Raw genomic sequence first — 26,285 nt, forward strand, 5'->3', positions numbered from 1 at the left:
CAAAGACACATGCTGTAGGAAGTGTTGTAGAAAGCTCCCTGTGTCAGTGCTTAAACCAGCACCACCACATAATTTTTAAGAAGAATCCATACTTATGACACAGAGAGGTCCTGACCTCTTGTAGTTGTTAAAAACCTTTTGACACTTTGACAAAATCCTTGGCCAAATTTCAACTTGGCTAGTTACGTTCTGCTGACATCCAATCTTCCTGAACATTCAGCTGTAGTGGTGGTATTCTTCACTCCCTTCATAATACTGCTGTGAATTATTCCACTCCAGAAGTAGCTGCACATCAGTGATTAACTAACAAGCCCAAGAGTGCTCTGAGATCCATCAAAGTTAGAGTGTACACAATAACGCTTTTTCAGGCTTTGAGTTCCAGCAAAATTAAGCATCATTGAGCTTCTAACAATGTATTTTCCCTTCTTTCTTTTCTTGGAAGCTGAGTAAAAAATTTGGAAACGTCTACAGTCTTCAGAACTGCTGGAACAATCTGGTGGTAGTGAATGGATTCCAGGCAATAAGGGAAGCATTGGTCCAAAAAGCAGAGGACTTTGCTGACCGACCACCCCTTCCTATATATAAACACTTGGGCTATGGAAAGAACTCCGAAGGCAAGTACCTTGGTACCCAGCAGTTCTCTGGCAACATTGCAGAGGGACTGGCCTTATCATTTCAGAAACTGGAGAGGTTGAAGGGGCTTAGGTAGCGAGCTGCTTCCCTCTCCTGTCTCTGCAGAGATCGCTTTTGCTGGAGTCAGCCTCTGGTGCGACCTTTCATGAGGAGGAAGTCAGACTAGATGAAAATGGGGATTCTCACTCCCGACTGCAGCATTGCTACAAATACTGACTTGGCCATTATGAAACATTCAGTAGAACGTAGATGATAATGAATACCAATTGGCTGCCATTGCCAGAACTGGCATATTCTTGTCTCATTAACTCCCTCACACTAAGCGGGTACCTCCCTTGACTTGTCAAAACAAACAAAAACGGAGCTTTCTGCTGGGGAACTTTCAGGACTCAAGAGTGAAAGTGGGGGAGGGTAGAAACAAATGTCTCCTAAAAAGGAGGTTGGTTGGGCTGGAGTTCTCTATTATCTGAAAGCACTTTCATAACAAAGAGAAGAGCTGAAAAATATCTATAGAGTCATATCTTATCAACCAGGGGCAGTGCATGAACCTCCCTCTTCTCATTGAGGAGGCTTCTCTCCTGACCTGTCACTTTCACCTGTGGCCCTGCCCCTATGCTGTTCCCCCTCCCCATTCTTGTCCATTTGGGCCAGAGGAGCCCTGAGCCCCCGTCACAGCTGGAAGAGCCCTGCCCACACCTTTGCCTGCCTGAGCCACCCTGAGCCCTAGTCCACTCCCCTGAGCCATTTACCCACCTGCCAGAGCTGCCCCAAATCCTGCCTGTTTGGAGGGGCTTCAAGTCCACCCACTGCCTCAGACCATGGTAAAGAGGATTATCAAAGATGGTTTGGAGAAGCTTAGCCTACCGCTAGGCTCCCATTATGTGTTGCCTATTTTCTCAGCCTTGTCCTGTCTCATACTCTGGCCAATGCAAGGTTGCTCTGTATACTATGTTCTCCAGTGCTTTGTACAATCCAATTTTAAATAATTTGTGATGGGGCATCCATTACTGTGAGAGACTATCGAGTAGTTTAGTCAATCTAATCATTGGGAAATGTTTCTGGCACCCAATCTCAGGCTCTCACCCTCTGAATATAGCGTGGCTTACAAATCAAGTTTATTAGCTGTGAATCTGGCCCTGAATTTCATCTAATTGCTTCTTCCTACATCTTGAACCTCCCTGAATAATCCCCTCCCCTTCTCCATTAACCAGCTACACCTAAGAAGGATCAATAACTTTTCTCATTAGCTGCCAGTTAGGCAAGCTATACTCAGTTCCTTTTGTATTTCCTCACAAACCAGCCCCTCCAAGTCAGCCCTGTTTTGTTCCTGTCCAGTGAATTTTGCATGCTGTGCTCCTATAGTTTATTGTGTCTTTTCTTTATTAATACTTTCCAGGGTTGGTGGTTGCAAGATATGGACACGCCTGGAAGGAGCAAAGGAGATTTACACTCTCCACCTTGAGGAACTTTGGGATGGGAAAAAAATCCCTGGAACAGCGTGTGATTGAGGAAACTGGATTTCTATGCTCTGCGATCTGTTCTGAAAAAGGTTTGTGGCACCCAAAAGAAGGGGCAGAGGGACCAGTCTAACTCCCATACACAAGGAAACAAAAGGATAATACAACAGATTAGGAAGGAAGAAATAACACAATAGCTCAAATTTCATAAGGAAACTAAAGTGCTCTGGAGACCAGACACACAATGATCTTTCATGCAGTACCATCATAAAGCCTCCTATCAGATTGAACCTGACAGCTATTTTAACATGACAGTTTGTGATGGGATTTTTTTTTTAAAAAAGCCCAACATCTCCAACTGAAAGTGAAAGGGGAACTATGTTGATAGAATGTAAATACCTCCACTGGAATGTGGTGACGGCTTCAATACTAACACTCTTCGGGTGTGTCTAGACTACATGCCTCCGTCGACGGAGGCATGTAGATTAGCCAGATCGGCAGAGGGAAATGAAGCCGCGATTAAAATAATCGCGGCTTCATTTAAATTTAAATGGCTGCCCCGCTCTGCCGATCAGCTGTTTGTCGGCAGATCGGGGCAGTCTGGACGCGACGCGCCAACAAAGAAGCCTTTCTTGATCGGCACAGGTATGCCTCGTGAAACCAGGTTTACCTGTGCCGATCAAGAAAGGCTTCTTTGTCGGCGCGTCGCGTCCAGACTGCCCCGATCTGCCGACAAACAGCTGATCAGCAGAGCGGGGTAGCCATTTAAATTTAAATGAAGCCGCGATTATTTTAATCGCGGCTTCATTTCCCTCTACCGATCTGGCTAATCTACATGCCTCCGTCGACGGAGGCATGTAGTTTAGACGTACCCTTCCAGAACAAGCCATGAAGTCTTAAAAACAAGATCTTAAGCAGCACAGTAATATTGGTCTTTACACAGGAGGCACTAGTTCAGTACTGAGGCAAAGAGATGAGAGCCAATAACTGAATCCACAGCACAAACCTGTAATTTTTACATTTTCCATGGTGGTCTCTCTTCCAAATATTGACCAGGACATCTTTATTAGTATGTGAGAGGTGGCAAGATCTTAATTTCCCTGAATGACAGGGACTTCTAACATGTTTGCTCCATTTGCAGTCTTGAAATCATAGAATACTAGGATGGAAGGGACCTCGAAAGGTCATCAAGTCCAGTCCCCTGCCCTCAAGGGGAGCTTCTTGCTTAATACTTTCCATGAAGAGAAGGGCAGGTTATGATGATGTGTCTCCTAATGTCTTTGGTTGGCTCTGTATGTTTTTCAGGTCGTTCTTTTGATCCACATTTTCTTATAAACAATGCAGTTAGCAACGTGATCTGTTTCCTCGTCTATGGTGAGCGCTTTGACTATAACAATAAGAAATTTCAGAGGTTGCTCCGTGTGTTTGAAGAAGCCTTGAATGAAGAAAGTGGATTCCTGCCCCAGGTAACCCAGCACATATGAACTGATCAGTAAAAAGCTGCCATTTGATTGATCAGTAAGATTTTATTTTAATTATTCTTTTCTGGGAGTTAAAGAGTATGGTTTTTGCTTTGATTCTGTTATCTTAGTTCCTCATAGTAGTACCTTGGTTGCTGCACATACCCGGAGTGCCACAGACTGTCTTCCAATCACAAGCGAAGCTCCTGGCCTTCACAGATGAGCTAGTGAAGGAGCACAAGGCGACCTGGAATCCTACCCAAAAGAGAGACTTCACTGATGTTTTTCTACATGAGATCGAAAAGGTGGGAGAAGAGGAGGTGTAGTTCTTCTTGGCTCTATTAACTGTGATGGGAACACTTCCTGTTAGCCTATTACAAGCAAACTCCTACCCTTAATAGAACTTCTGTGTGCAACTGAGGGTTCCATTCTTCTGTTTTATCTAATGAGTTCAAGCTCAGTAATAAGCTAAATAGGCTGATATTTGGAGCTTTTACTTTGCACAGAGATTGCACTTATGGCCTGATCTGATGCAATAACCAATTAAGTCAAAGGTGAGACTTCCACTGATTCAAGTGGGTATTGTACCTGGGTACTCTTTGCTGTAGAACAACACTGATGTAAGCCAACCAGTTTAGAGACACTTTTAATCATTTTGGGAAAGGTCACAGTAAAGATGTCATCCTTCCAAGTCACAGCTTCCTTCAAAGGCAGGCTGTTGGGAATTCCAGGCTGGAAAAACATTCCAAAACAAAAATCTCATCTGTGCTTATATAGTTCTAGAACAACTGGCCGCAAAAATTTTCAATGAAGTATGAGAACATGTCACTTTTGACATTTCATTTAGAAAAAAATTTAAATGAAACATTGTAATATGGTTGAGACTCCTGTTCTGATGTAAGAACAGCGCATTTACATTTTTCATTATGAAATTACTACTTTTAATTTTGTGTGTGTGTGTACACATATATATAAATTAATTGTTATAATATTTTTAAAAAATTATTATCCTAAGACACTGGTATGCTGGTCAAACACCTTGTAATGTTCAGGGTTAGCTTGAAAGCTTTCCCACAGTCACAGTGAAAGCAGCCACATTCTGGGAAGATGCTGGGGAGTCTGGGATATGACTGGTTTCATTCAGCTTTGTCGGGTACAGTGTGGAAGCCAGAGCCCGAGGTTCATGTCTGGATTAGAAAATTCTTAATACAGGATTGACAGTCTGTGTAGACTTTTTCAGTGATAGTCAATTATTTTTTGTCATGGTCCAAACTTCTCAGTCAAGATATTGGCAAAGTACAGACTCTAGAGAAAATAATAAAAATAATGATAAAGAAGAAATTAAAACACTTCAGTGTCTGTTTAAATGGGGTTTTGGTGGTACAGGTTTGTTCTATGGTCCGCCTATTGACTCACCCTACTGTGGATGTTCATGTCCTGGTTCTTTAACCCAGGGTAAGCTGACTCAGGTGCCACTATCCCTGGGCTTACATTGCAGCGAAGACACAACCTGTGTTTTCAGAGCAGAAAGTCCTGAGCTTTATCTCTGATGAAGTTCATGAAGTGTGGGGATAAATGATTACACCTTGAAATCTGTGTGGCCAAGGAGTCATTATGGTGTGTTGTCATGAACATGTTGTGCTGCACTCTGCGAAAAATTAAACCTTTCAATGTGAGAATATGAATTGCCATGATCTGCAATTGTGCTTCTCTCTCCCCAACAAAACTCGTCACTTTGGAAAAACATTCCAAAACAAAAATCTCATCTGTGCTTATATATTTCTACAACAACTGGTCGCAAAAATTTTCAATGAAATATGAGAACATGTCACTTTTGACATTTCATTTAGGAAAAAAATGTAAATGAAACATTGTAATATGGTTGAAACTCCTGTTTTGATGTAAGAACAGCGCATTCTCTTTTGTTCCTTTTAGGCTAAAGAGCATGTGGGGAGCAGTTTCAATGAGAACAACCAACGTTTGGTAACAGTTGACTTGTTTTCTGCTGGCACTGAGACGACCTCCACCACCCTGCGCTGGGCGTTGCTGTACATACTTCTCTATCCTGACGTTCAGTGTAAGGAAGAGGGCGAGTGGAGATGTGACTGATTCTACCAATGCTGCAGCTCCCACTCAGAACTGCTTGGCATCTGCTGTCATCTTTGTGTTGGGGGAAAGGGGAGGGGTTACGAAGCTGCTATAGCAGCAGTCACAGAAGTAACGGGGGAATCATCCCACTGGAATACTCTGTGGGGGACAGCAAAGATCTGTGGTGAGGGAGAAAGGAGAGAGAAAACTCTTGTTCAAGATTTCAGCGTCACAAGGAGAACTCACTAGTTTTCTTTGTGAGGTGCACTTTGATATCCTCGTAACTATTTGATAATTCTTCTGTCTCTTAGGGCTTCCTTAGGGATAAATGCTAACCTGTTTAAACGTGCTAATGCCAGATGTACAAGTGCACAGTTACTGACTCCAGCCCTGGAGCATCCATGGGGGAAAAAAGTGTGTACACAGAACTCACTGGAATGTCTGCTCATCACATCCTTCCCCTCCCTCCCAGAGCCTCCAACCCATGGTTGTTCAGCGGCATGCTAGAAGCACTGTGCGGGGCAGGGAAGTTGAGCAAAGTCAGTGTATGCTTGGAGGACTGGGTGGAGTGGGGGCAGGAAGAGGCAGAGTGCAGTTTGGGCCTTGGGGAAGGGGTGGAGTGGAGCACTTCTGAGGAAATTAAGAAGTTGTTGCCTATGCACAAGTTGATAAAATACAGTATGGATTAAGTAGGATGTCTCTAACCTTGACAGCTTATTAACCCATATAATGGAGAATTACTATGTAAATTGGCCTGAGTAACCAAGGATGAGTGTAATTCTCTTTCTGCTCCTAATTCCACATTACTTTGTCCAGATAAGAACCATGTTTACCTTTGTCCATACATGGATCAAAGTTTGTCTAGACAAGAGCCATGTCCTCATCCCACAGCTGGGTATCCTTCCTGACCCCAAGGGGGCACCAATGCTGTGATCCACATGTCCCCCAGACACCATCACCAGCCACCTCCCAGGCACTTAGAGCACTCACTTCCTAGAGATACTTCACTTGTAAACTGCTCAGTGGTTGATAGGAAGGTGGCTCACAAGTGCTGATATAAACCACATTATTAATTCTTCTTCTATATGATAATAGCACCCAGACTCTAGTCAAAATTGGTTCCTAATTGTGCTGAGCACTGTACAAATAATAATAAACAGACAATCCATGCCTCAGAGAATTTATACCCTAAGGGTTAATCTGTAGGTTCCTCAACTCTATGGTGTTGACGTGCATCATTAAATATGTTACATCATCTTCAACAGTCTAGCTAGTGTGCAATGTTCAAGGGAGTCAGGCTGCACAGCATACGCTCCACACTGGCTAGGGTCTTGTAACAGTTCCACTGTTTTGTTTCCAGCTAAAGTCCAAGAGGAAATTGATAAGGTGATTGGCAGGGACAGGTCACCCCAGATGGAGGACCAAGTGAACATGCCTTATACCAATGCTGTGATCCACGAAACTCAACGTTATGGGGATATCGTTCCTGTTGCAGTGCCCCACATGACATACCGGGACACCGAGCTCCAAGGCTTCTTCATTCCAAAGGTATCTCAGGCCAAGCAGGGGGCGCAAACATCCTCTCCCCTTGCAGACATTCCATATGCAAATCTCCCCAAGGTTCCCTGCAGAGTGGGGTAGAGCACCGGGCCCTGAATCATACAACCATTGCTGAGTTATCAAATGTGCTGTTTTGAAAGGGCTTGGGCCTTTTTTATATAGTTATCTCAATTTTCAATAAGTCTTTGGTTATCTCAGAAAACAGGGACTCTACCAGAAACGCAACTAAGCACTGCAATCATTACAAAAGTAGATTGTAATTTTGTCTTGGGCACCTAATAACATTCAGTGCATCTGCTTGTAGATGGAGGAAGGTAATGCTGATAGACTGTTTGGAAGGAATGTGGAATGGGATCTAGAAACTTCTCACAAGGTCACCACTTCAAATCCAGCACAGTGTCAACTAAGACTCTTTATTATCTGAAGTTGTTCAGATACTACTGTGGATCTCAGTCCAGTTCCAAGAGACACAACGATGGCCGCTCATTGCCGTCCTACGTAACAGTCCCATGGACAGACCAAAACCATATAATACTAAATTACACTTTTCTCCTTAGAGGAAGCTTCTGTAGCTCAGGGCTGAGGCATGGGAGAGGGAAAAGCTCTAACTTTCTCTGAAAAGACAGGGAGAATTGTAGTCTGGAATCTCTCAATCAGCACACTGTGACTAAAGCAAAAATTATCTTTAGAAAATATCTGAAGGAATTGGGGAGTAGAAAAGAAGCAACTTTCATCACATGAACTCATTAGCCAATAAAAACATCAGCTGCATACTTGTAGTCTAGCTAGTGTGCAATGTTCAAGGGAGTCAGGCTGCACAGCATATGCTCCACACTGGCTAGGATCTTGTAACAGTCCCTCTCCACTGCACTATAAGATCATACCATTCAATTAGGTACTTGAGATGGGTTTTGTGCCCTCCACTCAAGCATTCTACTATAACCACTATTGAGATGGGGATCTTGACAGTGCAGGTGCTGGCCTGCTCTCATGTGACATTCTTATGAACCCTTTTCTTCTCTGGGGTGGGTCAGGGGACGACAGTCATCACCAACTTGTCCTCAGTACTGAAGGATGAAACAGTTTGGGAGAAGCCGCATCAGTTCTACCCAGAGCATTTCCTGGATGCAGATGGGCAGTTTGTGAAGCCAGAGGCCTTCTTGCCTTTCTCTGCAGGTAAGTCCCAAGGGAGGAGCAGCTGGGAGAGGAGCAGATATCCTCTAATGGAAGGTGTCCCATCATGAAAGCAGCTCCCCCAAGGGGAAGGTCAACCCAGTCTTGTGCTGAACATGGCCAGTTCTACAGTGCTCTGGTGGTACCCTGATATGCAATCTGCAAAATAGCTCCCCCTCTTCCTTTCTCATAGGCAGAAGCTCTAGCTTTGAAATTCTGCTTGCTCCAGAGGCATATGTAACAGGGATGTTAGATATTGTTTAACAGTTGAGTAACCGCACTAAATCTTAGTGGTTACATGATTATCCGATGGTCCCTGGGCGCAGGGCTGGCAGCCAGTGAGCTCTCGGCCCCACATCTGGGGAACCCTCTGCCATCTCACATTGCTGCCTCTGTATTAAAAATCGGCTGAGATAACAAAAGGATCAAGGCTCTAGAGTTCTTTTTTATGGTTGTCTAACAGCCTCCCTGACAGCATGCAATCCTTTGGTGAACAATAGCAGCCTTGACCTATTTTCTAGGTCCTATTGGTAATACATCTACATACATATAGCAACTTCCCATTTACAGGTAGCTTACTACACACTTCAAAGAGAAATGACCATGATATCAGTACAGTCACAGTTCCTGTGAATATGTTAACACCTCCTTTTCCCGTCTGACTAACAATACAGCATAGGCAGGAACCATTTGGTTGCATTGTCAACCTCTAAGAATAATCGTTGTCCCCCTCCCCCCCAATACACACACAAACACGATCATTATCTACTAATATGTTTCTAAAGGTTGAATCTGGAACAATTAGCCATTCTGGTTCTGTGCCACACAAGATTTCACCCAGCTCATAACATAAGTCTGACCCATAGCTTGTTCACTAGAGGTATCAAGTGAGAGACTTCAAAATTTCCTGTCTTCAAAGAGATTAGACCAAAGAGGTATGTGGGAGGTTGGTCATAAAGGTTTTCTAACAACTAGAGAGAGGATTTTGCAGTGGATATGGGAGTATATATGACACCAGTAATGTCTTTCAGGTTGGCTGTGAGGTGACCATGTTTGTAGGAGAACTGCAAAGATTTACAGCAGTCTATCCTGTGAAGTGCATCATTTGTACTTGCCTTGAATCCAGGAAACCCAAATCATACTAGAACCAAAATCTCCTGCCTGGTAGCACAGTCATATTGTCCCACCTCAGATTTCTTTATCTAAAGGCATTTATTTGCTCATTTAGAGTCTACAAGACAAAGAGCAAAAGGGGTAGATCTTCAACTGGTGTAAACTACCATTGATCCTTTTACTTCAGGAGAGTTATGCCAATTTAATGAGCTGACAGTTGCCCAATGTCAATGTGTATTTATCTGAAGTTACCTGAAGAAGTGGGCTGTGCCCATGAAAGCTCATGATACCATCACATGTTTTGTTAGTCTTTAAGATGCTACTAGTCTATTTGTTGATTTTAAGGTTTTCCTGTTACAGACTAATTGGGCTACCCCTCTGAAGCTTTTGAATGTGTATTTAAGTGTGTCTAACTCTTTTGAGTCAGCCTAATTAGTCAGTAATTCCTCTCTCCAAATCAACTGACAGAGTCCTTTGTTTTATACTTTCCTCTGAAGCTTTTGGTGCTGGCCACCATCAGAGACAGGGAATTGAAATGAAAAGCACATTGACTGGTCTGATTAATTATTTCCTATGTACTCCGTTTACACAGGGCTAGGAACAGGGAGACTCACCATCTGCTGCAGATGGAGTCAGATTCTCTGTTCCCTCCAACCTGTGGGTGCGCAATAAGTGTCTTACACCTACAGTGATTGGTCACTTATATTTGGTATTGTATCCCCCTTCTCTCTGCCTCCTCCCTCTTTTCTCACGCCCACTCTTGCAGGTCGTCGTGTTTGCCTAGGGGAGCAGCTGGCCAGGATGGAGCTTTTCCTCTTCTTCACCTGCCTTCTGCAGCATTTCACCTTCTGTCTCCCTGAAGGCCAGCCCAGACCTCGAGAGGATGGACACTTTGCTGCGACACTTGCCCCACACCCCTACCAGATCCAGGCTGTCCCAAGATAAGTGCAGTTTTCTGCCATGTTCTCCTTATATATCTTAGGAGAGCTATAGCACTTAACTGAAACATCCTCACAGGCTGGCAGGACGGCTTCTCCTGTCAGCATTGTTAATCCACCTCCCCCAGAGGCAGCAGGTCTGGAGATGGGAGAAGCTCTCCTGCTGACATAGTGCTGTCTACACCAGGGTTAGATCCATATAATTACGTTGATCAAAGGTATCGATTTTTCACATTCCACAGAGATGTACTTACATGGATATTTAGATCGGCAGCATAGACCTGGCCTTACTGTTGTGTATGCTTCATTCTGTAGCAGCATCTCTTTGAGATTAATCATCATTTTAATCCCTCTCTGAAGCTGTTTCAGTGACTACCTGAAGGGAGGCTATTTACCCATGCACACAATGTAGGTTCCAGTTGTGAGTCAGTATCCATGGTCAATGTATAATGGAATGCATGTAATGATCATGTAATTACATAAGCATATCAAGAGCCTGCCAGGCTTGTCACTGCAACATCTAATGAGTTTACTGCAGCTGTTCAAATGGAAAACTCAATCTCTGAGACTAAAGGGTGTGATTTGATTTTCTAGAATTTTCCCTGGGTATTCTCTTCAGGGCCAGAGCAATGGTCCCCTGAGAAGAAATTTCAAAATGTAACCTCAGATGGGCTATACTTTACTTCATTACCCTCCGTCAGTGCCTTACAAAACCTAACTCAATTTGATCTCAGGAAGTGGGTCTGGCCCATGAAAGCTCATCACCTAATAAACCATCTTGTTAGTCTTTAAAGTGCTGCATAGTCCTGTCTTTTGTTCCCACACAAAAGTCACTGGAGATCCAGAGTTCAGTCTGTGAAGATTTTCAGCAAGGATTGCACAGGGTCAACCTCCTCACATTAAGTCCCAAAAGGAACTAACAACATAAAGTTATTTATTTAAATCCATAAAATCAGTCAGCTGATTAATCAGTCACTCCGTTCTCTAAGTCACAAGGATACAGATTTAAAGAAAACCCTGTTACAAGAAAATACAAAAACTGAGAACAAATGAAATAGAAAGGGCTCATTCCCTGTTACTATTTAAACACCTCACCCCACTTAAGAAAGCTAACTAGAATCGATTGGCTAATATCAAAGCAACATACAAATCATACAATGAAAGCAAAAGTTCTTTTTCCCTGCGAGTTCACCCTTGCTATAATTCACATTGCCCATGCTCCCTGGTAGGGGATTAACAACCTCACTAACCTGCTGCAAAGTGAGGGACAGCAGCTTGCATTCTGCCCCTGAGCAAAGCGTCTCCCAGCTCACACCAGCCTCCCTTAGACAAGCAGCAGCCCCCTGTGCTTGCCCTGGTGGAGTCTGACCCCAGCAACAGGGGCAGACCTTATTGGAGCAGACCCCCAAACCACCACACCCAATTCCAGAAGCTTCTGGATATGGAGAGCTAAATCCGCCTGGCAACAGTGACCCAGACACAATTTACTCCTCCCCCCCCCCCCAGGGGGTCTCTTAAAGAGATATCTTCCTGTTAGATACATTGGTTACTAATGTGCACTTTCCATTTGCTTGTCCATGCTGCAGACAGCAGCCGCCCTAGACGAGCTGCCGGCAACTGGCACCCTAGGCGAAACGCATGATCGGCGCCCCCGCCTCCAAAGCCCTCAATAGCCATTTATCTCGGCGCCCTAGGCGACCGGCTAGTTCACCTGTATTGATGGGCCGCCACTGGCTGCAGATACTATTCCTGGAGATTTAGCAGAGATTTCAGATTAGGTGTTGACAATTCATCACATCTTCCATGGATGTCATCTGACTTCCATAGAGCTGAGCCTCTGGCCTTTATAGTTTAATGTAAATCCAGTTTTGAGTTTGTCTTGTCCTCGTTCTAGTGATCAGGGGTGAAAGTAACATAAATTTCTTACTGCTACTGTCACACAGCAACCTCCCTTTTTGGGAGGGGGGATCTCAGGACAAGGAGTTTGAGGTATGCAATATGACAGTGGCTGTAAGAAATTTAAGTGTGGGGTGGAGTGCAGGGAGCTCAGCAGTAAGCTGGGGGATGTGTGGAGGGGGAGTGCAAGAGTCAAGGCAGGGGACTGAGGGGGGACTCTGGGCAGGAGGTTAGATATGTGTCTGTGTAGGGGAGCATGTGAGAGGTGGTGGGTAGGTCCCTGTCCTGCGCTGCTCCTGTTTCTGAGCTGCCTGATGACCAGCCAGTGCTGGTGGGGCCACCACCAGCCTGCAGGAGAGTCCTGAGAGCCAGCAGGGCCCAGCTGGGAGTGCACCCCACACTGCACCTGCTCCTGCAGCAGAGCGCCCGAGCGCTGCTGTGACTAGAGGAACTTTCACCTTTGCTTTACACACACACATGAGGGAACCACATGTCTGCAGTGGAATCCAAACAAGTGTTTAGTGAGAGGCCTCCATGTACTCACAGCTGATCTGGTTGGGCTCTGGCAGCTTCTAAGGAAGCACAAAGGTAAATTATTTACAATTTTAAAGGGATATTCCACTATTCCTGTGCACGACATATTCCTTCCTCCATTTTATACACATTCCTTTCTCATTCAGCCTAGAAAAGTGTTGGCATGCTTTCTTTGGAATAGAAACCCTTATGGTAAAGCTCTTCTGGGAGGAATTGTCACTAAATTGTCTCAAAGTGTTGGGTTTTTTTTTGTCTATGCTAACCCTGTAATTTGCTCTCAAGAAAGATTGTTATAACTTGTGTACACTATACACATTAGTAAAAATAATAAAAAGAGGACTCTTATTCTTTAATTTTTATTACTTCCTGACTCTTTAGATCTTGAAAATTGCTTGCCTCTGGTGCTGGATAGCATTCATTGGCAGGCAACATGCTCTATGTTACTGTAAGAATGGAGATTTGGACGGTGTGAATAGAAATCAAGGAATGAGGATGTGGTTATTTTACAGGGAATTGCAAAGTAAATTGAGATGTAGGGTAGGCAGTAGATGAGATTAGCTGTTTGGCTGAATTATGTGTATGCAGCAAAACAAATTTAACCTAAAAATCCCTTGTCCCAAAAGGAAAGCAGCTAACTTACACTGTTTCCCATAGCCCTGTATAGGGTGTAGGGAGATTAGCCAGCAGACACCAGCACCTCAGCCATGCTATTCTACCACCTTCCGACTGCCCAACCACACATGCCAGATAAACGGGATAGACAGTGATGACACTGTTAAATGGAGATGATATTTCCTTTATCCTACTGTGTCTGCCTTGTCTGTTTAGAACGTGGGTTCCCAAACTGGGGGGGGGGCATTAAGAAATTCCAGGGGAGGCACGAGGCTACCCAGCTTCCCCCTTCTCCTCCCCATCAAGTTTTGCTGTCTGGTTCAGTTCCCTTTTTTTTTTTTTTTGCTCAACAAGTTTTGCTGATATTTGGGGAGGGTTTTTCAAAAATCAAAAAGGAGGGCGTGATGCCAAAAAGTTTGGGAACCACTGGTTTAGAATGTAAGCTCTTCAGAACCAGGATAGTCTCTTACTAGGTATCTGTACAGTGCCTAGCACAAAGAAACCGCCAGTACTCTCATAGTACAAACAAGAAATCGCTATAGTAATTGCCACATTTAAAGTAAAACTTAGACACAAAGACAACTATTGTTTTTTGTGGATACACAGAAACTTGTCAAGGATGACTCGTTCTTTCAGCTGGAAAGAGAATTTAGGTTTTATCCTGCTTTTAAAAAGGCAATGTAAACCACTCACACTTTTTTGGGCAGGAGAAGTGGATTCCCTTACTCCTGTTAGTTGTGTGTTTCCATCTGGGAGTCTTAAGGCTCCTTCTATTGCAGCTGACATTTGCCTCTCATGGATGAGAGGACTCTCTTTGGACTCAGTTAAGACTAGTCCTTTATTAAGGTGCTATTGACTAATGCAGAGGGCTTCCTGCCCTACGAAGGGAACACATTGTCTCCAATGCAGTAAAGTTTACCAGCATACAGTAACATTTTAGAGTAGGTATAATAGGGTTGGCACCTGCCTCTCATGAATGCCCCCTTTTCTCTGGGTGATATGCCTGTGATCACAGTCTTTGTTGGAGTGGCACCCACCTCTGGTGACTGCCTTCTAGGCTGATGGTTCTCTCAGCATCTAAATGTATAATACTACTTTTGGGTGTTTTAAGCACAATAGTGATTAAAACTGTGATTAATCATGACTCTTGCAACCAGTGATAGAATGCCTATTGACATTTATAATACTGTTTTGGATGTTTTTCTACATTTTCATATACTTTCATTTCAATTACAGCACAGAATACAAAGTGTACAGTGCTTCCTTTGTGTCTTTTACAATGCAAATGTCTATAATTAAAACAATAATATAAACAAAAGAGACAGCATTGTTCAAACAAGTGCCATAGTGCAGTCTCTATTATTAAAGTGCAACTTACAAATGTAGAAAAGTAGGTGGCTGTACCCCCTACTCGCTATACTCACCAACCCCCCTCTCGCCAGCCCCGGGTCCCTTCGACGTCACTCTGTCGTCCTGCAGAAAAGTTTTTTGCATGTGTGTGTATATATATGGGGGCAGGGGAATTTATATTTTTACAAAACAATGTAAAGCTTTAGCGTCTACAAGCAAAAGCATCAAGAGAAATATAAATATTTAGCATATCTGCCATGTAAAAACCTTGCAACACCTGCTACAACACTGCTATATGAATACCTGTTCTCACTTGCAGGTGGCATTGTAAGTTAGAATTGTAATTGAAATGAAGGTAATTGAAAATGTACAAAAACACCCAAAAGTAGTAGTATACATTTAGATAGGCATTCTGTCATTCATTGTTTAACAGTGTGATTAAAACTGAGATTAATATCATGCTTTTTTAATCTTGCAATTAATTGTAATTTTTAAATTGTTTGACAGCCCTATTTTTAACAAAACATTTAAATGAATTAGAAGCTGAGTGTTTACAGGAAGAAAGGATCCTGGCAGTTATGGTGGTCTAACATCCTCGTTAAAGTAGGAAGCAGATGCTGGGGCATCTTCAGGGCATGAAGTGTCAGGTTAGTGTCTGGGGACAGGAGCACAGGATGAAGAATGAGATTGACATGGGAACACAGTCTCAAATCCTGCCTCCGGAACACAGCCCGGCCAGTGAGCCTTGGGGCTGGGGATTTCCTCAAGAGCATGGAAGCTCTACACACCCAGCTAGTGTGCATGAATGCTCCCATAGAGCATGCTGCATGGTCACTAGCCACAGGGCTGGAATAGTAGCTGAAATAGACATAGGATATAATGAGAGTGGAAGGGAATTAATAGATGCACCATACAGAGTTACTGGCAGCACAGAGGCTCTGTGAATTGCTGCAGTGAAGGAGGAGACATAGGTACACTAGAAGGAGAATTGGGACTAGGAGATAAGCAAAGCCTTGCCAGAATTTCAAGATCTGTCTAGGGAGGCCCAGGATCCTAATAAGGCAATGAGCCAATTTAGCTGAAGGAGGAAGAATTGGGGGCTAAGGAACCTCTGTGCAAGGTACATAAGTCTTTCTTATAATATTGCAGGCCAGGCCAGCCCTAGGCTAAATGGCGTCCCTGGCAAGAATTATCTTTGGTACTGCCCCTCTGCCAATTTGTTAAACTTTTCAATATCTTAATTTGTATTGCATTTGTAGCCCATTTCACAATGTTGCCGTGTGGTTTGCATGAACGCTTTATCCCTGCCATATAAGATGATACATTTGCATGCCAGGATCGCCTGGGTTGCTGTTACAGGATTTCCCTGAGGTGCAGCCTGGGACTGTGGGACCACTTTGCCCCCTGGACTCTCTCCAGCCTGTGCTGGCTCTCACCATGCCTTGCTAATGACTGGCAGCAACCCCTCCAGGTGCTGTTATCTCTCAGCACAACCACATGTGAAGCTCCACACACCCCGCTAGATGGCGTGAATGCTCCCAGAGCCACCCACAAATCACACAGAGAAGGGCACCAGTCAAATCTCCCACAGTTCTCAGCCTTGTACCTCAGGAATATACCATCTAATTTATTCATTGGTTCTCCACTACATCACTGAAAAGTGGATATATGCCAACCTTTGTAAACCCCCTGAGTAAATTAACCAAATGCTTCAGGCAATCTCACTGGTAAAAATAAACAGTAAAATGAGTTTATTGGCTATAAAAGATGGATTTTAGGTGCTATTAGGTGGTAGGCAAAAAGTCAGAGTAGTTAACAAAATAAAATAAAATATAAACACGCCATCTAAACTCTCCCTCTACTAGACTGGACAACACAGTTTATCAGTTTTTAGACATCTAGCAGTTTTTCTTGCCCCACTGGCTATTGCAGTCCATAGTACACAGATTTCACCTTTGAAATCTGGGCCAGTTCCCTCAGTTGGAACTTTCAGTCTTCTTGGCCTGGCTGCTTGCAGCCGAGGAGGGTGAAGGAGAAAGGCCAAACATGAGCCTCTGTGTTTGGTTCTTATACCCTTAGTCCCTGTGCTTGAAGAACTCAAGTCCAGGCATGTCTGGGGGGCATTGCTGAGTGTCCAGGCAAAGTTGAGCAATTCCCCTGGGCTATGTCTACACTGGCGGGTTCCTGTGCAAGAACATCTTGTGCAAGAAGTCTTGCGGAAGAACACGTCCACACTGCCATGTCCGAGATGTGTTTTTGCCCAAGAGCACCCACGGCAGTGTGGACGCTCTCTTGCGCAAGAAAGCTCTGATGGCCATTTTAGCTATAGGGCTTTCTTGCGTGAGAAACCCCTGCGGCACAGCCACACTGCCCTCTTGTGCAAGAGCTGTTGTGCAAGAGAGCTTACACTGTAAGAAAAGAGCGTAGCTCTTGCGCAAGAAGCCCTCTCTTACCACACCGTACTGTAAATCTTCTTGCGCAAGAGAGGGTGGGCAGTGTGGACGCTCTGGGGGTTCTTGCGCAAGAACGGCCATACTTGTGAAAGAACCCACCAGTGTAGACATAGCCCTGGTGTGGCCTTATGCTGGTGAGTCATTTGCATTGCAGCTCCCTTGCTAGGCAATGGCTGGTGATGTCTCACCAACAGCAGGCATCCAGGTGTTAATTACCTCCCTTGACATTGTCTCCATAAAAGTAATATCTGGGCATCCCCCAAGCCAACTATATTTTAACACCCATCATGCAACACAATTCTGATAATTCCATATGCATTAATGATATTAATCTACAGCTAGAGAAATGTCTTTCAGACAGCCGTAACCTACCCCCTGATACCTCACATGGCATGCTTTATATGCAATATAAGGCATAAGGGAGTTACAGGGTGCCTTCCTCCCCCAAGGTGTAGAATGTCAGTCACCTGCCTCTAAATCCAGCCCTGATTCAGAAAAGGCAGCACTGAATCATCATAGAATACTAGGACTGGAAGGGACCTCGAGAGGTCATCGAGTCCAGTCCCCTGCCCCCATGGCAGGACCAATGGGAGCATGGGTTCTATCAGTAGTTCATGATCATGCTTTTTTTGAGCTCAGCCCCACTGATCACATCCCTGTGAGTGCCCTCTGTATAGCTATTCCAACCTCCTTAACACCAGCACCCATTACATACTTCCCAGTCCTAATGCCCAGTCATTATCTAGGGTGGTTAGTTCTCACGGGTCAATGTCCATGCTTTTCTATGGTCATTAGATATCAGGGATAGCTCACTCTGAAGACCTCATTTTGAAGTTCTGCAACAAATTCTGGATACAAAGAGTCTCAAAACTCAGTCCCACCAGTCTTGGGGCCAAGGTTTGGATCCAAAGAAGTTGATTATTATCCTCATGCACCACATGGAGCTGGAGACAGTAGGTGAACGTCTAGGGCACTTACTGTTGTTGCTGGGTTTTTGTTTGCTTATTTAATGACCCCATGAGCATTCCAGGAACACTAAGTAATAAAATAAATAATAAACCTTTCCACTTGGAAGTTCCTTAAGCATGTGAAGTCTGACTGAGATGCTTTGCTGCGTGTCCAGCCCATTACTTTTGACTCAGCCTGTATTCGTAATATGATAATTGCAAGAGAATTCACCCAAGCAAGGTTCCCAAACGCCAACCCTTTGCTGTAACCTTGAGTATTTTTGTGTCTTGGCTTCTGTGCCAGGCCTGGTTATGGTGTCATGCCAGATTGATGCTCCATGAGTTCACAAAATGCAGGCTTCGCCAGCGCAGTCATGTGGAAACTCTTACGTTTATTATGGAAGTTTGCAGTTAATCCCTGATCTACAAAATCAGCAATGGATTGACCTTTACTTCAATAGGGTCAGGATTTCAGACCCAGACATTAACACCTTAAATTAGGAATGAATTGAGTTGTATGCTTAAAGATGAGTTTAAAAGTTTAAAGCTAAACCTCTTTGCTATGCTTGAGGAGTACAATGTGCCTTCATGGGCCAGGGTCTTCTTTCTAGAATTGTTTTGCTACAATTTGCTTAATTTTGGCTCAAGTCAGCCTCTTTGGGACCCTTTGGCCAGTCTTGGTGCCTTTGATAGGCAGATCTGTACAGGCTTACAAACGCATTTACCAGCTGTTTAAAAAAAGAACTTGGCTGAGGAAAGGAAAGGGACGGCAGAAGGAACTTGGGAAGACTTCAGAATTGAACACTTTTTACCACCGACTGCCTCAGGGTGCATGAGTAAGGTTAGGATTTTGGCCTGGGTATTTTTATTCAAAGTCATGGACAGGATGCAGGCAATAACCAATACATCACAGATGTATTGTAGCCTGAGCTCTGGCACCACAAGGTTGAAGCCCACGTTTCTGCATCTGGAGCTGAATTATAGGAATTTTGCGTAAGTCACAGAGGTCGCTGTGACTGACATGTAGCCTTATGCATGAATCACAGCCCCAAACAACTGAGCTCTGAGTGGCCGATGCAAATTCTCTGCCTCTCAATCTCTGCTCACAGTTCATGAGTCCCCAACTTCCCACCCTACTCAGAGTTTGTGGTTCCAAGAAAATCAGGGTTCCCATTTCTTAGGCAACTCTGAGGCTTTACCACCTGTCCTGCCATAACAGTTTCAGTAGCGAGAACAGGGAGACCTCTCCAACGTCTTTAGTCCAGTGTAGACTGATGCTGTAAACTTCTCTGCTTCTACCACAGTCCACACAGCAGTTCTCAGGTTGCTCGCAAGTTGTAGGGGAGGCCAATTGCCACTTTGCTCCAATTGCTGCTGGCCAGGTGACCAGAACTGCCGAGGGGTTGTGTCCTCCATGTGCCCTAGGACTGGAACCACTCATGAGCTTCACTGCAGCTCAGTTTTTGTTTTCAAGGTACCAGGGGACTCCATGGTCTAATAGTCCCATAAGAACTCCTACCCTCAACAAAACAATTCCAGCAATTAACCAAGCATGGACAATCTCTTATTCTGGAACTTGGGCTCCTTCTGTCCGAAGACTCTTACCCAACTTTGGTGAACATCAGTCTTCAAGGTGACCCTGTACTCAGTCGTTGTTCAGGCCTTGCCCGAAGGGTTCCCACTAGCGTAATCTCCAAAATATGTGTTGCAAGTACAAAACTCAGACAAATTATGTCCCTGTACCCCAAGCGATCTGAAGTTAATATGCAAATGAGATACTGACTGGCTCAGCCCACTCCCCTTGCTCTCCAGAAGATGTCAGCAGAGAGTCAACTCTGTTATTTTCCTTCTTGTGTAGGCTTTAGGTGGCAGGACTGTTCTGAGGTTTTACAAGTCAAATGGCTAAATAGCATTAAAATCCATTAAAAGTGAGCTTTAAAGAAAGTCAGTGCTTGGTTCACCTTTTATTTGCCTGCATGATTGTAATAATGGAGTCAGACAGACATTTCTATGTAGTTAGACCTCCTAGAAAACATGTATAAATAGTTTTGAAGAAATTAGGTTGCAATTAAGCTAAGTTACTAATGATTGATGTCTGATTGTTATATGTCCAGCCATGGACAATTCAGATGGACTGTCATGGTTAGATATCACAGGGACAAGCAGCCATATATTTTTTTAAATAAAACCTGTATAGTGACAACAGAGGTAACAAAACTAATCAGCCCCCTTCCTTTTGAGCTAATTTGCCTGTTATGATTCTGTTGCTGAAGTGGTGTGGTTGAGAAAGTAGAACTCTATCAAGAATCCTCATTAGTAATTTTTTTGGGTACAACATTCTGGAGAGTGGGCCCCAACTGTGACTTCTCCTACAGATTTTGTGGCTGTTCTTGTTCCTTCTCCTTGGTCAGGTGTCGCTCAAGCTGATTACTGTTTCTTATTGTTCACTGCCTGGTGACATCTGGCTGTCCTCCCCTTTCCCTGCTGCTGTTCCTCTGCACTCGCTTCCTGGCATTGCCCATCCCTTCTCCTTCCGGCTTTCCCACCCTCCCTGAAGGATGCCAGAACCTCTAACTAAAAGGCAGATGTATCACATCTGGATTTAAATGCTAAATGGATGGTTTTAAGTTTTGCAGGGCAAAGCTTGTGTCATCGTTCATCTTTGTACATCATCTACCACGCTTTTGGGTGCTGAAAAATTATACTGAAGAAACATGAGGTAGACTCAGGCATAGCGCTTCTGACTGGTTCAGAGGCAGATGACAATCTAATAGGAAAAGGCCCTAATCCAGGGGTGGGCAATAATTTTTTGCCAGAGGCCACTTCAAAAATTTTTAGGGGCAGGGCCAGGACACTTCCCTGTTTTCCCCACCCACAGACCATGACTTGTGTGGGGGTGAGGGAGCAGGTGAAGTCTTCGCCCCCTCCCGCCCCCAAGATTCCCCCCAGGCACCCATGGCCCTGGTGGTGGGAGGAAACTTCGTCACTCCCCCTTCTGCTCCCAGGTGAATCAGGGCTTAGGGGTAGGGGGAGCGTGTGAAGTCTCCTTCCGCCCTGCCAGGAGAGCATGGCACTTCTAAGCACCACACACTCTGCAGGGTGGGACCAGGGCAGAGGAAACTTTATGCACTCGCCTGCCCCCAGGCCAATCAGGGTTTGGGGGCAGAGGAGTGCGCAAAGTCTCCTCCTGCCCTGCTGGGAGCAAGTGGCGCTTAAAAGTACACTTTCACCCTGCCCTCAGGCCCTGATTGGCCTGGGGATGAGGGCAGGGCCGAATTAAGGGGGGGGGGCTAGCCAAGCAGTGCCCCTTAGAGCTGCCATCAGGTGCCGTTCCACAAGGCATAAGGGAGCAGTCGACAAAGGCTTCTCCTGTCGACCGATCTGCGTCTTGACTGCCGTAATGTACCGACAATCAGCTGAGCCGGCACAGCGCAGTGGCCATTTTTATTTTAATGAAGCCAGGGATATTTAAATCCCCGCTTCATTGACTATGTCGGGTAGCCTATTTTACATGTCTCTGTCGGCAGAGGCATGTAGTCTAGACATACCCTAAGGTGCTGTAGGACCATCCCATTGTTTAAACTTCTCAGAAGGTTCATTTAGCATCCTGCTTGGAGAACCATTGCCAGCACTCTGGCCATGATTAAGTGTGTGAGACATGCCAAAACTGCTCCATGAGAACACTGATTAGTCTATGAGCAATGTCTGATAGTATATATTATGTCTTGTGTACAATTGGGACAGGAACACTTTCATCACCACTTCTACATGAATTAGGGAGGAGCTGAAGAGAGACAGAGGGCAAATAGGAGAAAAACAAAGACAGATACTGAGAGAAGGTGAAACAAGAAGAGGAAAAGTGTTGGCGGGAAAAGGGAAAAATTATTGGGGGATAGACAGAGACACAATGGAATCACTCTCCTGGCTTGGGTTCCAACTCCCATCCTTCCAGAACATCTTCACAACACTTGGCGTCGCTTTTGCTGTCTTTATTTTTCTTTTCGATCACTTGAAGCGCAGAAAAAGATGGAACTACCCCCCAGGTCCTGTCTCCTTCCCCTTCTTTGGGAACTTGCTGCAGATCAATTTCAAGTGTCCTCACCTTACCCTAATTACGGTAAGTGCCAGAGAAAAAAGATGCCTTTCGCTGACCTGCAGAGAGGGTTAGTGAATGGCACCCACTCCAGATCAGTGTCCGGTTCTCGAGTGGCAGCGCTGAAGTGTATTTATTCAGGGGCTGCACTGCAGGAAGATTTCAATATGCAAAAGGAGAAAAAGCTAAACAGAATAAAAACAAAGTAGAAAAGCGCGTCTAATTTATATTGTGTGCACATGTGACATGCCACTCTCCCTGTACTTAGTGTAAATGGTTGGTTGTTGATCAGTAACACACTATAGAACCGTGTGTACATCAAGACTGTAAATCAGTTTGTAATTGTATCTTTCACTATACTTGTTAAAGTAAATGTTAATATAAAAAAAGCACTGATGCTAGTTTACACTAATGACTGAGCAAATGGCAATGTAAGTGCTACTATTCATCATTTGGGCCCTTAAACTAGGAGTTGAACACTTCTTCACCTTCTTCTCCCTCCTCCCCCACTGTGTGTGTGTGTGTGTAGAATTATACCGTTTTAGCAAAGGCTCCTTGACTCAGCTGTACAGTAGAGCTGATGGGAGTGCTTTCATTGAATTTTTGGTAAGACAACTAATGCTGTTTGTGATTAGTATTCCCATGGGGTAGTGCTTTTGAAGTGAACATTTATTCACTTTGGAGAATATTTGTTTGAGTCCTTTATTTTTAATTCTCTGTGTATTATTTCATGACACATCAGTAGTACCAATGCATAGGCATTTATAGTATGATTACCACTGCCATGTAATAGATAAAATGTAATAATTGAGAAATAAAAAAAAATCCCCAAACAACATTAGGATCCAAACATCAATATTTCAAACTGAAAATCTGAAATAAAAACTTTTCAAAACAGAATGGTTTTGGAAATGTCAGGGTCTGGGGGATTTTTTTTTCTTTCCGACTCTAATTGGAAACAAATTTTAAAATGACAAAATTTCCCATTCACTGGAAATTGAGCTTTGGCCAGCATTAATGGAGCATGTTGTGCAGCGAGCCAGTACTGTACTTAGAAACCCAAAAGTGTTCTTTATGAACAAAAAACAGTTGGGAAAGTAAGGTGACAGGGGAAAGGGACACTGATTTCCTTCCCAGCCACATCCCCACAAATCATTATATAAAACAAGGTGCTGCTCTAGATCCCCCCTGTCAGCTTTGGGGATATTCCCTCTTGGTGGGGGGCAGGTTTGCAAGTATAATCCAGAGACACTGTGACCACTGACAAGGGACAGTGCTTCCAGGTTACGCTGGGATTAAGCACTTTGTAGTCAAAGCCCCTGTGCTCCCTGCTCCACAGGCCATGGTACAGTATCTCTCATTTTAAGCCTCTCTAGTTGTTTTTTCTCTCTTTAATCCTATGTTTCTTTTTTTTTTTTTTTTGTCTTTCACTCTTACTTGACAGCTCAGTAAGAAGTTTGGAAAGATCTTCTCTTTTCAGGTTGGATGGACAAACGTGGTTGTGCTGAATGGGTTAGAAGTTGTAAAGGAAGCATTGGTCCAGAAATCAGAGGATTTTGCTGATCGACCCCCCTTTTCTTTATTTGACCATTTGGGCTTTAAAAAAACCTGCGAAGGCAAGTGTCCCTCAAGTAGTCAAAGTTTCTCATTATCCAGGGCAAATTTCCCATCTCTGTGCACGTCAGTTCTTGTGGAATAGAAAGAACATGACTCTACCTTCAGGGTACATTATGGATAGTGTGCAATATGATTAAGGCTAAGATTTTTGTCATGCCTATTTTTAGTAAAGCCACAGACAGTGGCAATAAAGAAAAATTCATGGAAGTCCATGACCTGTCCGTGACATTTACTAAAAATAGGCATGAGAAAATGGGGAGGTGCAGGATCCCCACGCAGCCGTGCTCCAGGTTTCCCCTGGGTAGGAGGTGTGGGGTTATCTGCCTGACCATGTCAGCTGGGAACTTGGTCAGGTGAGGGGGCACTAGCTGCCCTAGATTGCAGTCACAGAGGTCTCTGGAAGTCATGATTCTGTGACTTCTGCCACCTCCATGGCACAATCGTAGCCTAATGACAGTGGACTGTACTACGTGTGCATGTGGATACACACACCGTGTGCACAAACAGACACCATTGCCCGCTGGATGGACAGTGTTAAATCTGCTTGCTAATCTGGTTGTTACAAGTGAGTAGAAAGTGGTTTACAGCCTGACATGGGGCTTCTGTTCAGCTGCCTCCATCTGCTGGTGTCCCAGTGTTCCTTTTCAGCAAAATGGCTGCCACCAGCAAGAGACTCAAAGGCATTATAAGCTCAATGTGAAAACCTGTTTCACAAACAGTGCAAAAACCTGATATATCAGGTCTGGTCTGTGGAGCAGTGTTGGGAGCTACTTCTGTCGCCAGAGGCACCGACTCCATGGGCTGGAGTACCCACTGGTGGCCAAGCTCCCCCTCTGCTTCCCTCCCCTCTGCCTCTTGCTCACTGGAGGCTCTGCTGACCAACTCCTCCCCAGCCCTCCCACTGCTTCCCAAGCACCACAAACAGCTCTGCTGTTCAGGAAGCTCCGGAAGGGAGGAGGTGGCGTGGGGACAGGGTGTGCTCAGGGGAGGAGGCAGGGAAGAGATGGGGGAATGGTGGGTGTTTGGGAGCAGGGCAGGGATGGGGCTTGGAGGAATGGGATTGGGGCTGAGCAGGGGCAGAACTTGGGAGCAGCTGGGTGGAATGGGAATGGGATCTGAGGTGAAGGGGGAGGGTCAAGCACTCCCAGCAACAGGGGAAAGTGTCACCTATAGCTCTAGTGCACGTGGATTCCTAAGGGATCCAAGCCCATTTCTCCCCACAACTATCCCCTTTGTGAGCCTGGCACAGTTAAAGGGGGAAATAAATTAACTAAAAAGAGTAAACCAATGCAACCAAACCAAACCTGTTCCATTTATTGCAGCAAGCAGAGGCTAAGGAGAACAGGCTGCTAATTGATTTATATTTCTTTGAAACTCTGCAGGGATAATGATGGCAAGATATGGCCGTGGCTGGAAGGAGCAAAGGAGGTTCGCATTCTCCACCTTGAGGAATTTTGGGCTGGGGAAGAAATCTCTGGAGCAGTGGGTGACCCAGGAAGCTGGATGTCTATGCTCTGCGTTCAGACATAAAGATGGTATGAGATTGGAAACTCATATCTCTAGTCATAAAGAAGGGAAGGGGGTAGATGGTTCATATTGGTGCTGTACATGGTGTTAGAGGGAAAAGTGCTTCTAGAGGTGGAGGAGGAGAAGTTTGCATGTGGTGGTGATCCAGCCATTTTGGAGGGGATTTACCTCGTAGCAAGATACAGGGCATTCCCCTCTTTCTGTGCTGTTAGAGAAGTGTTTCTCAACCAGTGGTACAAGTACCCGTAGGGGTACTCGAGAGAAGTCTGGGGGGTACGTCAACACAACTGAAATTTGGAGAAAACTGATTTTTTGTTTTAAGTTTTACAGCACTTTATTATTTTTGTACTTTTTACACCCCAAAATGTCATCGCCCTCCTGGCTACAATTAAGTTGTTAAACAAATGTGTTTCAATGGTAGAAAAAAAATTGTGTATCTGAAAACTGTAGGTAGTGGGGAGTACTTACAATTTTTTTAAAGGGATACTTTATAAAAAAAGGTTGAGAAACACTGTGTTAGAGGGTCTCACTGAATACAATTCATGTCATACAGGCTATGATCACAGTGTGTCTCCTAATCTTTCGGATTGGTTCCCGTGTCTCTTTCAGGCCATCCTTTTGATCCCCGCTGCCTCTTAAACAGTGCCGTAGGTAATGTGATGTGCTCCCTCACTTTTGGCAAACGCTTTGAGTACAACAATGAGAAATTCCTGAGGATGCTACACCTCATAGAGGAGGCTTTCAATATAGGAGCTGGAATCTTGCCTCAGGTAGCCCACAATTATCTGATTGTTAGTAGAAATGGAGCCTCTTGGTTGCCTGGGTGGGCTTGAG

The 26,285-nt window shown here is 44.5% G+C and overlaps 2 protein-coding genes across 3 annotated transcripts in view; both read left to right on the forward strand.

The window, feature by feature from the left end:
• The window catches only part of LOC102462176 (cytochrome P450 2D14-like), a 17,853-nt gene extending 6,638 nt beyond the window's left edge, over positions 1–11,215 (forward strand). Inside the window, exons 2-9 of the mRNA XM_006120509.4 lie at positions 443–614; positions 2,030–2,182; positions 3,396–3,556; positions 3,682–3,855; positions 5,486–5,627; positions 6,999–7,186; positions 8,233–8,374; positions 10,251–11,215. Of these exons, the coding sequence (XP_006120571.2) occupies positions 443–614; positions 2,030–2,182; positions 3,396–3,556; positions 3,682–3,855; positions 5,486–5,627; positions 6,999–7,186; positions 8,233–8,374; positions 10,251–10,429 (1,311 nt within the window). The 3' untranslated portion in view covers positions 10,430–11,215. The remainder of the gene's footprint in view (positions 1–442; positions 615–2,029; positions 2,183–3,395; positions 3,557–3,681; positions 3,856–5,485; positions 5,628–6,998; positions 7,187–8,232; positions 8,375–10,250) is intronic.
• A 2,139-nt stretch (positions 11,216–13,354) lies between these two features.
• Positions 13,355–26,285, forward strand: part of LOC102462423 (cytochrome P450 2D15-like) — a 33,857-nt gene continuing 20,926 nt past the window's right edge. For both annotated transcript variants that reach the window (XM_075935760.1, XM_006120510.4), the window contains exons 1-4: positions 13,355–22,331; positions 23,752–23,923; positions 25,307–25,459; positions 26,061–26,221. In XM_075935760.1, the coding sequence (XP_075791875.1) occupies positions 22,122–22,331; positions 23,752–23,923; positions 25,307–25,459; positions 26,061–26,221 (696 nt within the window). In that variant the 5' untranslated portion in view covers positions 13,355–22,121. The remainder of the gene's footprint in view (positions 22,332–23,751; positions 23,924–25,306; positions 25,460–26,060; positions 26,222–26,285) is intronic.

The sequence above is a fragment of the Pelodiscus sinensis genome, chromosome 1 (genome assembly GCF_049634645.1).
Source record: "Pelodiscus sinensis isolate JC-2024 chromosome 1, ASM4963464v1, whole genome shotgun sequence".
In the NCBI taxonomy this organism is placed as follows: Eukaryota; Metazoa; Chordata; order Testudines; family Trionychidae; genus Pelodiscus; species Pelodiscus sinensis.